The sequence below is a fragment of the Solea senegalensis genome, linkage group LG10 (assembly GCF_019176455.1).
Source record: "Solea senegalensis isolate Sse05_10M linkage group LG10, IFAPA_SoseM_1, whole genome shotgun sequence".
NCBI lineage: Eukaryota > Metazoa > Chordata > Actinopteri > Pleuronectiformes > Soleidae > Solea > Solea senegalensis.
The window spans coordinates 11,070,213-11,088,782 of record NC_058030.1 but is presented as its reverse complement, the minus strand read 5'-3'; the positions used below and the strand labels follow the sequence as shown (position 1 = coordinate 11,088,782).

Here is an 18,570-nt window from a genome sequence, read left to right as displayed (position 1 = left end):
TAAATCACATTTTCAAATCTGGATTATCCAAAGCATCAAGGACAGCACATCTGCAAAGAAAGGATGCTGCTGAACGGTTGTTTCCCCATCTCCATTATATTGGGCTTAGCTGAATTATCAGGGCTGAATATCTAAAACACACCGGGAAAGAACTCGTAAAGTGCGTTGCCTGAGACCACAAGGTCTTTGTAAGAAGAAATGTTATTTTATAAACTGGATGAACCGATATCCATATTGGTGATATTTATTCTTATTGGTGAAAATGACAAATTCTTCTACATCCGATTCCTGACCGTCATATGAGCCAAGGTGATACACACACACACACACAGAAAAAACACACGTTTGCACATGATAGAAAAGATATGAAAGTGCAAACACACACACACACACACACAAGCATGTAGCAGCCTTTTGTAATACATGGTCACGGTCAGGTCTCTTGCCCTCTTTCATCCTGTGTTGTCTTTTACAGCCGCTCCAGCCTGAATGCCAAACTCGACGAGACGGTGCCCCTGAAATGTAACGAACCTTTCATCACTCCCTCCATGGTCAGCCTTTCTGCCCCAGTGGTGACCTCATCAGACGGCGATGGCTCCACCACCGCCACCACCACCGCATATTCTCAGAGCAACATTGTCCGAGTATCTGCCTTGTAGATGTCACGCTTATCTTATCAGCTTCCTGGTCTCGAGAAGCACCGGATGCTGAGGAGAGAGGGACCACCGAGCATCAACCTGCCATAATCTAGAGGGATTATAAAGTTAGCAGAGGGCGGGGGATGTGGGGAGTTTTTGAAGTAGTGATCTCATCTGATGTCAAACTCTGCATGGTATTAAAATGACGTGGACGACTGCCTTGGAGTAAAGTGACCAGCAGATCTTGCTGCATTAAGCACAGCAGAGCGAGGAAGGAGTCGAGAGGTTATCGTTGTTGCCTAAAAATACTGAGGGGAAAAAAAAACAACTTTATTTTTGAAAATGTAATGTAGGTGTATTTGTTGTCTTCTGAGGAACCACTGTTGTTAAAGGGTCATTCTTGATGACTTTTGATGGCAAAGCACACATATTCATTTCCCCGAGGGGCCATACTTGTGAATATTAAAAACAGTCTATGTCAACATTTGCTTCAGTTCCACCCAGTTAAATAGATCGGTTTTAAAAAGAAAATCCCAATAAAGTGGTTTCCAATAGTCCCCTCACTGTTGTAAATTCCCAAAACATAAATCCACAGGAATGAAGAACTGTTGTGAATATCATTAACCGCCTCATTACCTGGTTGATGTCACCGCTTGATGAGTAAAATAGACGACGCATCCTGACATGTTTGTGAAAATGTGCAAAAGTGAAAGTCAAAAATGACAAAACTCTGTGTTAGCTTACATATTTGACACGTGGAAGCCATTGTCATCGACTATTATTGAGAGAAATACAGGGTAAAAAAAATTAGTTAGGTTACAAGGTAGAAGTGTAATTGAATGTTCTTTGCGACACTTAACTAATAGTAACCCTAACATGGTCGTATAGTGTTGACCTGGGAAACCATACGAAAGAGGGTCGAACATTAGTTCCACTCAGTTCCTCCCAAATGACCATTATTGAAAATGACTTGCTAGATTTCACTGTGTAAAGTGGCCATTTTGTACATTTTTCATATTGTAAATAGCTCAGATAGAACTTTATCGACTGCGTTTGGAGTTGGTTCCTCTTATTTCTAGATTTAGTTGACAGTTGTTGGCACAATATTTCTGTCTGTTAACTGGTTGAATTAAGGATTTGCATGCTGTCATTGCAGAAATCTGTTTTATTTAAGTATGTCTCTTTTTTCTTGTTGGAGGTTTGTCAGTTAAAAAAAAAAAAAGAAGAAGAAAAAGAAGAAAAAAAAAGATTAAAGAAAGGAAACTCAATGAGGGTGAAATGTAAATTCTGCAACACTTTACTTTTTAATGGAATACCAATCTTGTCATGGGGTGCACATATAAAGGGAAAAGGACGGACAAAATGATCACACATTGTGCATTTGGTGGAGTTGATAGAATAAATACTGTAGCTCTACACAAACATCTGTTACACGACCCATGTCTTTTTTGAAAAGTAAAACACAATTAGGTCGATTTCGTAATCCTTTTTTTTTTTTTTTCTTTCCCTGATCGCTCAAAAAACCGACAAGATCATAATTAAGTGCTGATGGAGGACATGTGAGGACCTGACTCGCCCAGTGGTGGGTCCTGGCTGCATGGTCTCAGGAGACAGACGAGTGCCTCGCTGATTGTTTGACACAGAAGTCAGCAGTATCTGCCTGCTGAGATGATTGCGTCGGTCTACGTCGCTTCTCACAGCATGCGGCACCTCGGCTCCAGCGTGCTGAGATGTCAGACTGCATAAAATATAGGATAACACAGCAGCAGCAGCAGCAGCAGCATGTGAAGTAAATGGGCCTTTTACGCCCAAACAAAATTCACACTTTGGGTGTCTGGGGTTACATAAGTTGTCGCATATTCACAGTGAATATTAAATGTGGTCATATTGTCTATCCATTCTTACTGAACGTGGATTTAACCTTGTTTGTTAGTCTGGTGAATTCGGTCCGAAACTGAGGGTTCACTGCGGCGTAGATTATTGGGTCGGTCAGTGACGTGATACAGGAAACAGACACCGACAGGACCTCCACGTGCCGAATGGTGCTTCTCTGTAAAAAAGGGTTAGAGATAATATGGTGTGAATTAACATCTATTTACATAATCCATTTGACTCCCCCATCCTTCATCCCCTTTTCTGGAAAATGGATCATTCAAATTTGCGAACGTTGACGTTTTTATAATGGCTGTCTTGGTGTTTTTTTTGTTTTTTATCGTGAAGTCACCAGCCTGAAACTTGTGAAGTTTTACTCAGCACTCACGACTGTATATTCATCAAGCACAAACAAAAGGCCACATACTTTTTTTGTTTTCTACACTTACCTGTGGATTCTTGTTTTTGTGGACAAAGTAATTCACTAAGATCGTTGAGATCAGTGGGAGCCAGAATAAGACGAACGTTACGATGATGTAACCGGCACGTTTAGCCATTTTACTCTCCTTCTTCTTTTTTGCTCTCTCTTTATTCGCTTTGGGAGGCATCATGCAAACGGCGCCTTCCGCCTCGATATTTGGAATTGCGTCAACTGCTTCCGGAGCGTTGCCTGAGACTGGAGGTAATGTTGACACCTGGTCTGATGTGGCAGCCATGGCTTCTCCTCCATTGCTGTCCTCGGCTTGTTTTGGGTTACTCAGTAAAAGGGAAGTAGATTCAGGACCTGTTAACTGTGCAGAAGACGGGACATGAGGGCTGGTTTCTATCATTTCAGTGGATGCTTGGTTCATTTGCTCTTTCTCTTTTGCTTCTGTGTTAACATTGCTTAACACCGCCTGTGGCTCTGCAGTCGAGCTCTTAACACTGCCAGCTCCACCTTCATTGGATGGTGCTGCGTCAATTCTCGTGGCACTGGGTTGGGACTGCTGTGTTTTCAACGATTTCTCTTCTGTTACGGTGGGACATGGTTGTTCTGTTTCCAAGTCGGTTATCACAATTTTTTCAAACTCTTCATCCTTCTCTGAGCTGGAGACACAGTGTGCCGCTGTCACTGAGGTCTGGAGAACGGTATCTTTCTTTGATGAACTCTGTTCAGCGTGCATCACTGGCTCCCCCTGAGCAACAGGTGGAGGTTTTTGATTTTGTTCAGACGTTCCATTTTCCACTGCTGTGATCTCCTCTTTCTTTTGTTTATCTTCCATTTCAGGTTTTTTAGCAGGTGGCAAAGTGCCTTTGTCAAATATTTTGCGATTGTGAGCTCTCACAAGGTTAAATATGCTCGCATAGAATCCAATGATAACACCAAAGCAGACCGCCCACAGTGGGAGCAGCATATAAAGTCCAAAGGTGTCATACGAGCCGGATGTTTCCCTCTGTAATCCTCTGCAACTCACGTGCACCGGTGAGTCCTTGACAAAAAGGAGACAGCAAACAGCCACCAGAAAAGACAAGATCCATGTAAGAGGAATCAGCACTGTCAACCGTTTTTTTCGTTGACTGGTTTTGAAAGGATGTGCGATGGCCTGGTGTCTCTCTGCGCTCAGGCACGCCAGTGTCAGCAGCTGGACACAGCAGCTGAAGGAAAAAGAGGCCACTTGTGCGTCACAGATCAACTCGTTCACGCGTCCTTTTTCGTGCACAGCTAAAACAATGCTCAGGAGGACGGGGCAGTCGAAGGCACACCGCAGAATGTCTATTATCGCAAGGTTGACCACGAGTGCGTTATTCGACGTTTGCAGGGACTTCTGGTGATACACTGCCAGTATCACAAAGATGTTTGCAGCAATTCCGACAGCAGATGTTACCAACAGAACCAAGCTGTTTGCCACCACAAAGGTGATGTCGATGTAGTCCCTCCAAATGGTGTTGTTCCCAGAGTCCCATGCACGCGTAGGCTCGCCTCTCATCTCCAGATTCAAAAAGTCAGCATGTTCAGTTCTGTGTCCATACATACATTAAGGCAAGTCATTCACCACTGAATGAACAATATCTACAGCTGATCCCGGCGCTTGGACAAGTAACGCCCTTTTCATTATCACTCCACAGCACCAGCTGCCACCTGGGACTTACAAACTGTGCTGTGTATTCACAGCAGAGTCGACTGCATGAAGCAGTTATGTCACTTCTGTCTAAATAATGACACGCAACTTGTTGAAATGCAGTAATGACGAACTGTGTGACGCTTGAACTTGTATTTGCATATGCGTGCCAACTGATTAGCGATCCATTCATTTCATACAGCACCACACAAAGGTTAAAAGCCTTGGTTCACAAATGCCAGATGGGTGACTCGGGAGTTCTTCGAGTGGCTCAGGAAAGGGGGAGAGCCGTGTTGCTGGATTATAGTACTGTATGACACTGTGTAATCCTTTTTTGAGATAAAGTGTGAAATGCTCTTTGCTTCAGATGTGCAAGATTATAGATGACGCTGAATCTGGGATTAGATCAATGCATTAAATTTTCCTCCTGACCAGTCTACATATTAGAATGATCAAATTCCTCCTGAAAGCGCATCCCAGATAAAACCCCGGGGATCTAGGAAGTAAAATATGTTGATTAAACCATCAATCTTCCTGGTTCAGTCAGGAACTCTCTTGTCATAATTAAACCGTTTATTGCAACAAATTTAAAGGCAGTTTGACTTGGCACCGACAGCTCAGCTCTTTAGATGCTCCCTGGATTGGCCCAGCAGCGTACTGAGCCAAAACAGAGCGCTCAATGGAGGGAAAACCTGAACAATAGTGAGTCCAAGCAAGACACTGCATAACTGCATTTTCAACTCTTGAGTTTTGAGTCAGTGTTGAGTGAGTTACTTGTGTTAAATGTTACGTTACAATATGATGTCTCTATATGTTACTTTTGCATTTATTTTTTGTATCAAAACACCTTGTTTGGTTGGAATACTGTCACTAATTCAGAGGGTGAACTGCAGATCAAGTTCAACACAGCCAGGCTTTATTTCAGTGATCTTGCTCAGGAGAACTTGTGTAAATCCATAAGACCATAAAATCATACTTTGTGTTTTGAGATCATCCATTTCATCCATTTCCTACCACTTTATCCACCACATGAGGGTCGTGGGGGAACCTGCGCTAGGCGGGGTCACACCCTGGATAGGTTGCCAGTCCATCACAGGGACACATAGACAAATAACCACCCACTCTCACACTCACACTCACAATCCCTCAGTGCCGTCATCGAGAATTTTAATCTCTCATTGAGGATATTGCCCAGAAGAAAAATTGTAAAATGACTGCGATGCTGTTTTGGGGCCATTTTAATGCCATACGCTGACTATAACCTGGTCAGAGCCTAAGTCACTATTGTGATGTGGGTTAAAAGAGAGACTCTAACGAGGACCCATGGTTGAGTGTAGGCGAAAAGAACTACTTGACCAATTAGACTGTGATTTGTTTTTATGAAGTGGATAATGAACAAGCAGGAGAGGGAGAGATCGAGAGAGACATGGTATAACCTTGACTTGCAATAATGGTAATCGTGAGTGATAATAATGTTAATGATCATTTTAGTATAAGAAGAATAGAGAGTCACATTCTGAGATATTACTGCAGTGGTTTATTGTGTTACTGTGAAGTTACTGAATTTAATTAGGGTTTAATATACTATAAAAGAAAGACGAATAGAAAAATATCACTGGATACGTTGAACAATAAAGTAAATTAACAAAAAAAAGAATTAAAATCCTAATCACCAGTTTAACTTCTCTTTAACTTTGTCCTTCCACTTCATCTTTATTTATTGCTGCAGAGATTCAATGTGTGCCATGTCAGACTGTCATCATGTCATGTTTCTCTCAACCGTTCAATCTCCCGCTTCAATCGTATTAATACAAAACCCCAGAACCACTTAGCGGACTATTTTTGTATTGCTTTTTGTATTTTTGCTAAATGGATTGAGCATTTTCTTGATTGCCTTTCTTGTTTTCCTGCAACTGAGAAATAATTGTAATGAGTGAATCCTGTATTCACACAGGTCCTAATGGAGATAATTACACCCACAGCACGGAACGCTGCAGCAGTGTTATATTTTGTCTGGTGCAGAAGTGTGGAAAGTGGCGACTGTTGACTTGTTTTTTTTTTTTTATTTCCTTGCTAAATCATATTACAGAGAAAGAAGGGCTTGCAGCATATTATACACACAGTCTGGGCACTCCAGAAAACAGTCAAAATGTAATATAAAAAAAAAGTGGAATAGTCTACGGACTAGATATTTCATCAGTCAAATCCCTAAAAACATTAACTACTTATGTGACTTGTGAAAGTAAGGAACGTTTCCATAGTCAAGTGCATTTTATTTGCGAACAAAATATCAGGGGTGTGATTTTATTTGACTTGCCCAGTCATGTGGGGGAAAAAGATGCATACAAACCAAAAAAAAACACCTTATTTTCAGTCATTGTTTTCTTTTCGGCTAGTTTCCCTACGTGCATAAAAACCTGCAAATATCAATATGAAAAAGGCAGTCAACAGTTTAACATTGATCTAAACAAATCACAATGAAAAAAACAACCATCTTCATCTCGATCTAGTGTATCACAGTCACAGAGGCAAGACCCTGCATTGCTTGCTAACGTTCCTGTTTAAGGAAGTGAGTCGGCTCCTCCTGTTCAAGGGAGCCATGTTGATGCTGACTCTCGTGGGTCCATGGGGAATGTAGCGTCCACACGACAGCACCTCCAACGTGCAATCACGGAACTGTTGGACATAAAGAAGACACATACACTCATTCTCTTTCCTAACAGGCCTCCCGACCTGTTCTGTGAAACCACTGCAGATGGTCCAGAACGCGGCAGCGCGCCATGGTCTTCAATCGGCCTAAAAGGACACATGTCACCCCTCTGTTCACTGAGCTCCACTGGCTACTCTTAGCTGCCCGCATCAAATTCAAATCACTGATGCCAGCCTACAAAGTGCTTCATGGGTCTTAAATGCTCTCTTAAAGGCTTAGGTTACCCCTCGACTACTCCGTTCATCAAAGGATTGTTGTTTGGCAGTGCCGACACCCTGCACAAGACAATCAAGACTCTTTCCATGTGTCGTTCCCCGTTAGTGACCTACCGAGCGCTACCAGAACAGGGGTGTTCCTGACTATCTTCAAAAAGCTCTTCCAAGAGCATCTTCTGTCCTAGCACTCACCCTACCCCCTACTCCCTTCCCCTGCACTATTTCCTTCTGCTCTTGCATCCACCTCGACACTCTCACTCTCCATCAGTCCACGGTTCTTCTCTTGTAAGTCGCTTTGGATAAAAGCGTCTGCTAAATGCTTAAATGGAAATGATTCCACAAACTTGAGCTGCTCACCTGTTTGTTGGAAAGGAAGTAGATGATGGGATTATAGACTGGGCTGGTCTTGGCAAAGTACATAGGCAAGGTTGCAACCAGGGGAGGGATGTAGAGCTCCGGGTCCACCACTACCACCACTGACAATGCCGTGTAGGGTAGCCAGCAAATAAAAAAGGCTATAATCATGGCCAGGACCATATGGATGGCATGATCATTTTCCTCTTTGCTGGAACGCCCACCCTGAAGCTCCACACTCCTGTTGATCTATGTGTGGGAAAACAAATGTGACCCCCATTAAAAGCCAATACCTTGTTCCAGCAAGCATTAAAATTTGAGCATTTAATCTTTTTTTAATGGCATACAAGTGTGATGAATATGCAGATGCTACACTAAACCCACCTTTTTCATGGATTGGAGCACTTTGGCGTAGCAGTAGACGATGATGGCAACAGGGAAAATGAAGCAGAGGAGTGTGTAGAGAATGAGATAGCTGTAGTTACTCCAGGATCTTTCTTCCCAGGCCAGAGAGCACGAGGTCCGCACTCCCTCGGGTCCATAGGAGCTCCAGCCTAATAATGGAGTCACGGCCCAAAACAAACAGAAGAGCCAGACAAACAGTAGCCCAGTGATGCTTCGTCGCATGCTCAACTTCAAACCGGCTTTCTGATTACACACCACGTTGTACCGCTCGTAGGCAAGCATGGTCAGAGTGCAGAGAGACACCAAACCTAAGACGGTAAAACAGATCAATGGTGTTGTTATTATTATGCCTTTTCTAAGCCACACTAAGTGCACATTAAATGCTTGATAAGACTCCAACATCTGTCCACAAGAAAACATGAATGATCTGATATAAACAGAAAATCTTCATTTCCAAAAGCAGCAAACATATCATAGAAGCAAGGATGTCTCACGTCTCCACTTACCAAAATAATTGACAGCAAATCCCTGAAACACACAGGCTGTGTGGCCAATGAAGAAAGAGCCCTGGTAGTTAGTGATGGTGACCACCAAAGAGCCACACAGGCCAATCATGAGGTCAGACACCGCAAGGCTGAGGATGAAAACGTTCATCGGGTGGAGGAGAGACGGGTTCTTCAGCATCACGGTGATGACGAGGCTGTTGTTAAAAACTGACAGCAACGTGTTGATGAACATGAGGAAAGAAAGAATACTGTAGCCCACCCGCGGGAAGATGGTGGGCACCGCAGTCACCATCTCAGCGTGGATGGACGAAGGATGGGGGCTGGAGCTCCACGGCGTGCTGTTGCTTTGCATGGCGCCTAAACGAAGCAACTGTGAGGACAAACACTGAACCCACAGACACTCTGTTCAGGACATCGATCTTATCGTTTTGGATTAGCTTTTCTTATTTTCAAGATCAGGACGGTGCACCTGTCTGACACAGAGCCCCCAATGCAATATGGGAAATTGGACCCTAACAAGATTTGGGGGATTAACCTCAACAAACCTGTTGCTATAATGGTAATTGGAAAGGGGGAAGACTTATTAACATGGGATCAAATTGTCCACAACATCGAGCGTCAAATGTATGAAACATCTCTTTCTTCTGTTTATGCAGCAAGCAGCAAAGTATTCACAGTTAATTACAGGACCTGCAATCTAATTACAGAGCAATTATCCTATCACATCAAACTGTTTTGCACTGATGACAGAAGCACTGGGCTACAATCAGGAAATCATTTCCAATTTAATAAATACTGAAATAAAAATAGAATTAACCAAGACCACAAAAGAGAGGCGAACAAATCAAGTAAAACACAATACCCCCGGTATTCAAACAGTCCCTTTTTATAGGTTCCCATCTTGAAATAGACAAGCCTACGTCCCCGCATGAGTGAGAGCGCTTCACACATTTTCTGCAAAGGAAGGTGACAAAGCCACGAAACTCAGCGCTGCCTCCACAGATCAAATAGCAACACATGTGCTAAATATAGCAATAACGCTCTATTTTCTCCTGACAAACATTACCATTTTAGCTAATGAGACTTACAGGCTGTGTGGTGTGAAAATGATAAAAAAAAAAAGAAAGAAAGAGAGAGATCTCTGGAAATCAGTGTGCAAAGTGTGTCTCAGCAAGCAGTTAAAAGTGTAATCTAATGTGAAGCGTGCCATAAATATCATTAGGCAATTCAAAATACATAATTACAGAACCATACAGTACATTGCAGTAACGTCATCAAGATATTAAGGCTGCGGAGTTTGTAATGTAAATATCAAGTGCCAGTATTTCTCTTACATTTTTAAAGATGAAAGAGATAGAAAAAAAAAAACAAGAGGCAAAGATGAAATGAAGTTTTGCTGCAAGAGGGTGCATAACTCAGAGATTCACCGCGATAGACTTGATGTAGGATTGCCCCCTATTGTTTTAACAGGGTAAATGCATCATCGTTGTATACTCATGCATCACCAGTCTCCCTCATGTAAACCAAAACGAAATCAGTGCATTACATGTTCCAAATCTACATAAAGTCTGCATATATAAAAACGCCAGTTTCGTTACGTGTCATTCGGCTTAAAAGTACAAAATCTACTGGATTCGACTAAAAAATAAAACATCACTTAAATTGTGTCATGCATGTTCTAAAACGGCATATCTCAACGTTTCAAAAACACAGCTTTAGAGAGAGAGAGAGAGGGGGATAATTTCATCCTTGTCTCAAGTGTTTTAGAACAACACTTTCCTCTCGCTCTCTAATCAGACTTGACTGTGGCCCTGTGGTGCTGTGCAGAGGCACTCAGGTCAGCAGAACTGTGTTCAGGCCAGAAGGGGGACTCGTGCTGCAGAGGGGTGCGGCGGGGGAAAAAGATGTGCTGGAAGTCATAGTTGAGCAGGCAGCTGATGGAGGCCATGTACATGTCAGCGAAGCGTGACAGTCTGCGTGAGAAGTAAGTGGGGTTGTGGTACGTCCGGAAGAGACTCCCAAACTGAGCGTTGAAGATGTCCTTCGTCTGTGGCCTGCAATTAAAACACGCCACGGGCATATGGTTACATCACTTCTACGGGAGATTAGTAGATTATCATGAAGGCCAAACGACTCATCTCCATTACCTCATGGAGTCTCTTTCTCTGATCCACTCCTCAACGACAGCTCGAGATTCCGGATCCCTGTGTACCTGTTTAGGGATCAGAACATTGACGTTAAAAAGGCAGAAAGTAGGAAAAACTATATGGGAGATAGACAAAAAAGTTTTCTTTTTCAAGATTCTTCACCTGCATCTGCTCAATAAGTCCAGTCAGTGCCTGTAACCAGGACATCATATGCACATACTGCTTAGTGTTCATGATCTTGATCTCTTTCCTCAGCTCAGGAATGATGGCACCTGTTCTCCAGCCATGTTTCAGTGTCAGATCCTGCACAAAAAGAAGGACCAAAGAGCCAGACTTGAAACCAAAAGAAAAAAAAACAGGATTTCTTAATGAAGAAATGAGTCGCTTGCCTAGAGTCATGTCTCTGTAATTAAGCAAGAACAAACACAAGGGACCAATTAAAATTTTCAGGGTGAAGCTGCATCCAGCGCACGTAGTCAAAAAAAAAACCTACTATATATATTAAGATATAGTACATCCTGCTCACCGCTTAACGTATGGTCAATTTCGTTGCACACATGAGAGGAAACAAAATAGATTTCAAGCTTTAATCCCCCTGGCTGCAATTATGTGCTTAAATCCACAGTGGCCTGTTAGATGGGCCATTCAAAAGGCTCCCGCATCATCAAAACCATAATGCGTCCGTTTCATCAGATAAACACGAGATTAAAAAAATAAAAACAAATTAAAGTGATTTAGACAAATCCGGGGCATCCTTTTGGATATGGTTCCACTTCTCCCTTGCAGCGATGCCTCCGCTCTCTGTGGACATAAAGTATTGATCTGCTCTTACAGCCAGCGAGGCTGAACGTTAGCTCGATGATAGGTTTGACACCTGGCTGCCTGCCAACCGGCGAGGCTTTATGCCAGAGATGTAAATCTGTCTTTCATTATCACTATTCACAGCTAATCAGATGTACATTCAAATATCCATGTTGTTAAAATGAAATGTGATGCAATTAAACATGTCTGTTTTTATTCAGATAAGGCCTCTGGGTCACTGTTTGGTATTGGTCACTATTCTAAATATGAAATTGGTGCTCATTAAAACGTGTAAAACTAACTACCTAATAGCTAAGGTAACTGTGGTTTAAGATATTTTGTTCTTAAAAAAAACAGTCATGGTGTAAAATCTAGGTCAGTGCAGATAAAAGAAACTCACTGTGGCGACCTCTGACCCGGAGCAGCCGAAAGGAGGTGTGATTATCTTTGTAATCATAATCATACCTTTGTTGGACAAACAAGTATGTCTCATTTATGCTTACCGCCAGGTCACTGTAGATGTGATCGCCAAAGTAAAGCACTTTGGATCCTCTCCAACCAGTGAGTCTCAGGAATTCATAAAGGTTTCCCTACAGAGACCAAAAAAAAAAAAACGTCATAAAAAAAACCAAACACAAAGTACTTTTCACTGTCAGGATTTATTCGGGGGTAATTTGTAACTACAACAATATGGTAATTTCCTGGCACAACACCTGTTTGTAGATCTGCCCTTTCTCCAACCTGTGGATCCGATCCCATAGCAACGCACCGTTATCTGTCACTCGCCGGAAAGGTCTAGGAAAATAAATCACACAAAATCATGAACAGCTCCAAAACCCACATTCATCTTTGCTAATTCTGCACACAAAATGTAGCGTTCAAGGTCTACTGATGCCTGCTGCTAACTGTGTGATCCAGTGAGACACCTAGTGGAAATACTGTAAGAAGCATAATGACAACACTGTATGCACACACACACACACACACACACTTACTTACTTTCCCTTGACATTGAAGAAACTTGGTTTGTCAGCCTGAACAATAACAACATCAAACAGGTCCCTCCAGTCCTTCCCCACAATGTAGCTCATGCCTCGATCCCTAAAGAAGACAAAGATTCAAGATCGTGACTCGTCAGCGACATCTTAAAGCTCTCCATGAGGGACCAATCGTAAACAACGGGCCTGAATCAGCACAGGGTGACGGTGATGCAAAGACCAGCAATAATGTGTCTATCCTTTACTATAGTATAATGACTGAATTAAACACAAATATCTCATTTTAAATTACTTGGTGAGTAGAAAGCCTTTTGCTGATTTGTGTTTTTATGTCCAGCCATACGAGTTAGGGCAATAATCATTGTTTTTTTTGTTTTTTTTATTAAAAACACCAACGAACACCTGTGCTGTTTTTATTCATACTTACACAAAATCAAAAGGGCTATTGGTAATGAGAAACATCTTTTTCCCATTGTCTGAGAGCTTCCTCAGCACAGCGTGGCTTTCCTCACCATAGCAAATGTATTTTTCTGGAAAATTAGAAAACAACAGGCGGAGAAAACAAGGAAGAGGGAAGGGAGTGATAATACTGACATCATTTGTGCAAATGAGGTTTTTGTTTTTGTTAATGCTTTGGCAATCAAATTCAAATGCACTTTTTTAAAAAAAACAACAACAAATTGTTAAAACAATATAACATAAATGAAAGAGCATTACCGATGTCTGCATCCACAGCTCGGTACATAATGCCCTTGACGTGAACATCTCGGATAGCTTCCTGTGAAAAGGAAAAAGAAAACAGCCTCCAGCCAGGAAATCTTAACTTTAGTGACACAGCGTTAACATTCATCTCTCGCAGCAGGACTTTGCTTGAGTTGAAAGCATAAAGACATAAAGCGCATCTCTGAATACAAATGAAACACGAGGAAAAGCAGAGTTTAGTCACTTTGCTGGGACACAGAAACTCTTCACTACATTTCACTTCAACACTTTGTGACTTTTGAATCATCACTGACATTTAAGGGCAAGTTTATCATCTACAAAAAAACAGTTTAGGGAACTCTAAAAGAAAAATGTACTATAGCCTTTAACAACGAGTGTATCGCAGACGACACGTTTCTCCAAGCACACTTTGAATTAGCGGAATTACGCAACGATTTGTGCTACCGGAAAAATTCCAACAGTTTCTGAAAGCTGAGAAGTTGCAAGTCAAAGCCAATGTGTGGTTATTACGGTAATTTCACTCGCGCTGTTGCAGGAAGCCGGAGAATCAGCGTCTTTATCACCAGAGAGGAGAACAACGAACAATTTTTTATACAGTGTTTTTTCTCAATAAAACCAGTTTTAAATTGTTAATACACTATTTTAATACACAGTAAATTGTAAATAAGTGCCAGATATTGAAAGTTATTCTGGAAATATGGGCAAAAGCATTTACTCACAGAACATTTTCTGGTCTTTTTATGGATAAAATAAGCAAAAAATGTCCATTTTGAGGCTTCGGTGTTAAAGGGTTAATTTACACTACAGATAAATGCATGCATTTTCCACCACTTTATTCTCCATATATGGGTTGTGGGTAGAGCTGTCATAGGCGAAAGAAAGCACACCAGTTCATCGCAGGGCCAACTTAGAGAGACGAACAACCAATCACTCTCTTATTTAAAATTGTCAAATTAACCCAATCTGCACCTTTTTGGACTGTGGGAGGAAGCGAGAGAACCCCGAAGAGAACCATGCAGACTCCACACAGAAAGGCTCTAAGTGGAACCAGGATCCAAACCGGTGACCTTGCTATGAGGCAAGCAATCCTGTGGTCCCAGAAGATTAATCGTGCTTGTCGAAAAGGGGTGTGTTTGAAAAGGTACGAGAACAGCCAGTAAAACAGAGAGAGGGTGTGCCAGGGCTTCTAATGGCAGCAATCTGTCAAAAATGCTATTATTGCACAGAATAGAGAGGACAAGCAGGACAGCTCCCCTAAAACAGTGAACAAAGCACTGATTTCTCGCCCCTCTAAGTACAAGAGCCTCCGGAGAACAAACACAGATGGAGGGCAGGCTCGACTAAAATTAGACACTGAGCTAAAATTAAGACAGCATTTAACGGTCGGGGTGTTGAGGGACACAGCAAACACGTAAACACATTAATATTGTCACGTTACATGTGACTGGAACAATGTTAAAGGAGCGTTATTAGTCCTTTGTTCTTCAGTTTCTCCAAACAATAATGAACAGATATAATAACAAGAGACTTCACCTTTACGTCTTTGTAGAGATGGACGGGCTCATAGTCGATGTTGTGTTTCATGAAGAAGTCGTTGACACAGGACAGGAGGGTCATCTCAGGCAGGGAGAAAATGTCCATGAACTGCTTCATGGTGTGGCCATGGGAACTCTGTATAACAAAATATTTATTATAATATTCTGTCTTACATCTACTGTATGTTAACACACACATACACACACAGGTGTGGTGGCGCAGATCACCTTGCCATAGAAGTCGCTCATGTTCTCGAGAGGAACGTGACAGCCTTCGTACATGGCAATTACTTCCTCGTCAGAAACTGGATGAAGACCCCTGTAGAGGAAGCATGAAATATTACACTTACTACATTGTGCTTTATTTGTACTTTGTGCAAAGCGATGATAAGTCACATTAAAACAAACAAACTCTGAGCACTTCAGGCTTAAGTGTGGAATGTTTGTATTCAAGGTCAAGTACGCAACATTAAGCAGTGTTTAAGAAAGTGATGTACAAATGTACAACCCATACTTTTATAAATGTGTGGTGTGAAACCCCACTTCAGACACACTATGGTGGCAAATATTATCTCGATGAGGTGAATCACACACCTGTAAACAGTTCCCAGCTGGATGTAGTGGAAAGCATCGATCTTCATCAGCAGTGCCTGTTGCAAATCCATTTTCACCATAAAAATGATCCTCACACTGAGCCACAGTTCAACATGTACGTAATATTTTTGAACGACCGTCTCACCTTTTGCACGTCATAGTGAAGTCCTCTGACAGCAAAATCTGGTATGTACTCGTACTTTCGCAAACCCTCCGGATACTAACGAAGAAAATAAATTAGACATTGACTGTCTGACAGACACCGTCTGTATCTGGAACATAAATGTGTTTGGAGTGCGAGTGTCACACACCCTGTGGTTAGAGATGAGAATGTCCCGGGCTATGTTGAAGATCAGGGTGTGAAGGTGGCGCGAGTAGAAGGCGAGGGTGTAGTCATAGTCAAAGCCGTAGATCTCAATGTCTTGCAGGCTCATCTCGTTGTTGGAAAAAATGGTGTTGGGGTCGACCGAGTCGGTGGATATGGCTGGGTTCAAATATAAGAGGTGTGAAATGCTTGGGAGTTATTTCGTTTCCATTCGGGAATATCATATGTTGCTATGAAATGTCATAAAAACACAAGTATATCTGATAACTGTGTTTGTTGATGGTGGTGGACACTTTGTGGACACAGTGTTGAAATGATATCCAGTGTACACACAGATAAGAAGCATCTGCTGCCCGGCTGCAGTTACTCATATTAAAGAACATACACGCTGGAATTTACGTACATTTAGCACTTATATGTTACCAGTAACTCTAATTTACCACAAGATTACACTCCCTTCAACACGCGTTATACATTACCGATATAAGCTACTGCACAGAATATTCCGAAATATTGGAACACCACCTAATTTTACAAAATCACAAGTTTTAACAGCATTAATTGACCAGGGAAAATATCGATATTTTAATTAAGAAATTCATTTTCACTCGCCGGGCATCGCTATTTCATGTCTCCTCACGGTGTCACTGTTCAAATCAATGAGGGAAACTGTTCAAATCAATGAGGGAAACTTGGGCAAAGTTAGGGACAGTGGGATAATGGCGGAAAAGGCTATGTTAAGAGACGCCCCATGTTCAATACATAGACTTGATGCACTTTGTTCTCTGAATAGAGAAATCCTGCACTTGCAACTTTTCCTTCCCTAACGTTTTTTTTTGACAGATATCGTTATTTATCACTATAAGATTGTCTTGCAATATATTTATTATCACAGAAATGTTGTACCGTGATATTATTGGTATTGTGGACCATGTATCTCGTATCATACCATGATATTATGTTATCTTGGACTATGTATCTCGTACTGTACGGTGATATTATTGTTATCGTGGACCATGTATCTAGTACTGAACCGTGATATTATTGGTATCGTGGACCATGTATCTAGTACTGAACCGTGATATTATTGGTATCGTGGACCATGTATCTAGTACTGAACCGTGATATTACTGGTATCATGGACATGTATCTAGTACTGTACCGTGATATTATTGTTATAGTGGACCATGTATCTCATATCATATCGTGATATTATTGGTCAGTTGCCTTACTGTATGTGTGCTAAAAAATGGCGGCTGCAATTATGCCAACTGTAAACAGTGGTTGCATGCTCTGCTGGAAACATAACTAGCAAATGGATTATAACACAGCGAGAGCAGATTTGTTTACCGCGGTGTTTATGAATGAATGAATGAATGAATGAACGGTGACCCTGGTGTTGTTGTTGTTGTTGTTGTGTTCGTACCTTCTGTCTGTCTTTTAGTCTCATTATAAACAGACCACAGCCTCTCTGTCACGTCCTGACCGTTTGACGAGCTGCTGCTGCTGCTGCTATGGACAGATGTTGCGTTATTTTTGCCTCTGAATTGTTGTGACAGAAGTTGACAACCTCCGCGCTGAAAGTGGACCGTGGAGAAATCCCGTTTCGGTCGGTGGTGTAAACCGTGTGTAAAGAGACTACAGAGGACACTGGTCCTCTGCACACACTCTCTGAGTCTCAGCAGAGACGACAGGGGCGCCATGGCTCTGCTCCGTGAGTGGCAGCCCGTAGTTAAATCGTGGATGAATCCCGAACGTGAGCATGTAGTTGACAGATTCCTCAGCAAGTCACCCCAAGTGTGTCACTGGACGTTTCAGCTGCATGTGCGTCACATCCGCGTTTGGAAAAGCCCCAGCCAATCAGCGGACACGAGCTGCTGACGATTCAGTCGTTTCCTGTGAATCAGGGTTGCCAGGTCCTCCGTTTTCCACGGATTTCGGCTACTTTAGATTTACACTTCTGACTAGTGGGACCTTTTATCATCACTTAATACTGCACTCATTCAAGTTATGTATTATGTAACAAATTAGTTTTTCTTTGATTTGTTTATAGATATATACAAACTATTGACAATCAAAACTGTGGGCCGAGCAGTGGGTGGATAACAAATACATACTTTAAATACTAATTTTATTTAATCAATTGCTCATAAATATGTGATTTAGCCCTGCACAATTTAAAGTTCTTTATCACAGTAATTCTCACCTTCTCATCTCCTCAGTATCACCCTTCTTCATCACAGTTCCAAAGCTCTCCAGAGTTCTTTATGGCAGTGCAAATTTCATCAACGCATTGCAAAGTCAGTCTATTTATCACAGTTTTAAATTAGCCTTTATTCTTTTATCCTCATCTTCATTTCTTAATCATTCATGATTCTTCCTTGCTCTCTCAAAGCTCCTCTCATCTCTTCCGTCTTCTTCTTCATCTAATAATTTCTGGTAAGATATACAAAGAGAGGGACTATGCTTCCCTTCCACAGCTCCAAGTTCTTTCAATCCCTTCTTCCCCTGTTGCCTTTTTATTTGTATTCCTGTGAGAGAAGTATGCCTTTAATTTGTCCTTTACATTTATTACTATTGGAGAAAAATTGTATTTCAAAAAGTTAAAAAAATTCAACCAAGAAAGTCGTCCTGAATGAGCCACATGT

At 41.8% G+C, this 18,570-nt stretch overlaps 4 protein-coding genes across 5 annotated transcripts in view; 1 reads left to right on the top strand and 3 right to left on the bottom strand.

The window, feature by feature from the left end:
* Positions 1–775, top strand: part of LOC122776448 (potassium voltage-gated channel subfamily D member 2-like) — a 33,595-nt gene extending 32,820 nt beyond the window's left edge. For both annotated transcript variants that reach the window (XM_044036996.1, XM_044036997.1), the window contains one exon: positions 476–775. In XM_044036996.1, coding sequence (XP_043892931.1) covers positions 476–659 — 184 coding nt within the window. In that variant the 3' untranslated portion in view covers positions 660–775. The remainder of the gene's footprint in view (positions 1–475) is intronic.
* Positions 776–2,332: 1,557 nt separating this feature from the next.
* On the bottom strand, positions 2,333–4,519 carry LOC122775861 (dopamine D2-like receptor). Its single transcript, XM_044036065.1, has 2 exons — positions 2,960–4,519; positions 2,333–2,688 (listed from the first exon to the last, which is right to left on the bottom strand). Exons 1-2 carry the CDS (start codon positions 4,475–4,477, stop codon positions 2,530–2,532), a joined length of 1,677 nt encoding a protein of 558 aa, XP_043892000.1. The 5' UTR covers positions 4,478–4,519; the 3' UTR covers positions 2,333–2,529.
* Positions 4,520–6,579: 2,060 nt separating this feature from the next.
* parietopsin lies at positions 6,580–9,490 on the bottom strand. Its single transcript, XM_044036519.1, has 4 exons — positions 8,800–9,490; positions 8,273–8,601; positions 7,892–8,137; positions 6,580–7,285 (listed from the first exon to the last, which is right to left on the bottom strand). The coding sequence occupies exons 1-4, from the start codon at positions 9,149–9,151 to the stop codon at positions 7,130–7,132; spliced, it is 1,083 nt and encodes a 360-aa protein (XP_043892454.1). The 5' UTR covers positions 9,152–9,490; the 3' UTR covers positions 6,580–7,129.
* A 70-nt stretch (positions 9,491–9,560) lies between these two features.
* nt5dc3 (5'-nucleotidase domain containing 3) lies at positions 9,561–17,749 on the bottom strand. The gene is made up of 14 exons (XM_044036518.1): positions 17,349–17,749; positions 15,909–16,081; positions 15,743–15,817; positions 15,598–15,653; positions 15,232–15,322; positions 15,002–15,139; positions 13,463–13,523; positions 13,173–13,275; positions 12,747–12,848; positions 12,461–12,542; positions 12,251–12,337; positions 11,109–11,249; positions 10,947–11,011; positions 9,561–10,853 (listed from the first exon to the last, which is right to left on the bottom strand). The coding sequence occupies exons 1-14, from the start codon at positions 17,623–17,625 to the stop codon at positions 10,589–10,591; spliced, it is 1,716 nt and encodes a 571-aa protein (XP_043892453.1). The 5' UTR covers positions 17,626–17,749; the 3' UTR covers positions 9,561–10,588.
* Positions 17,750–18,570: the final 821 nt, after the last annotated feature.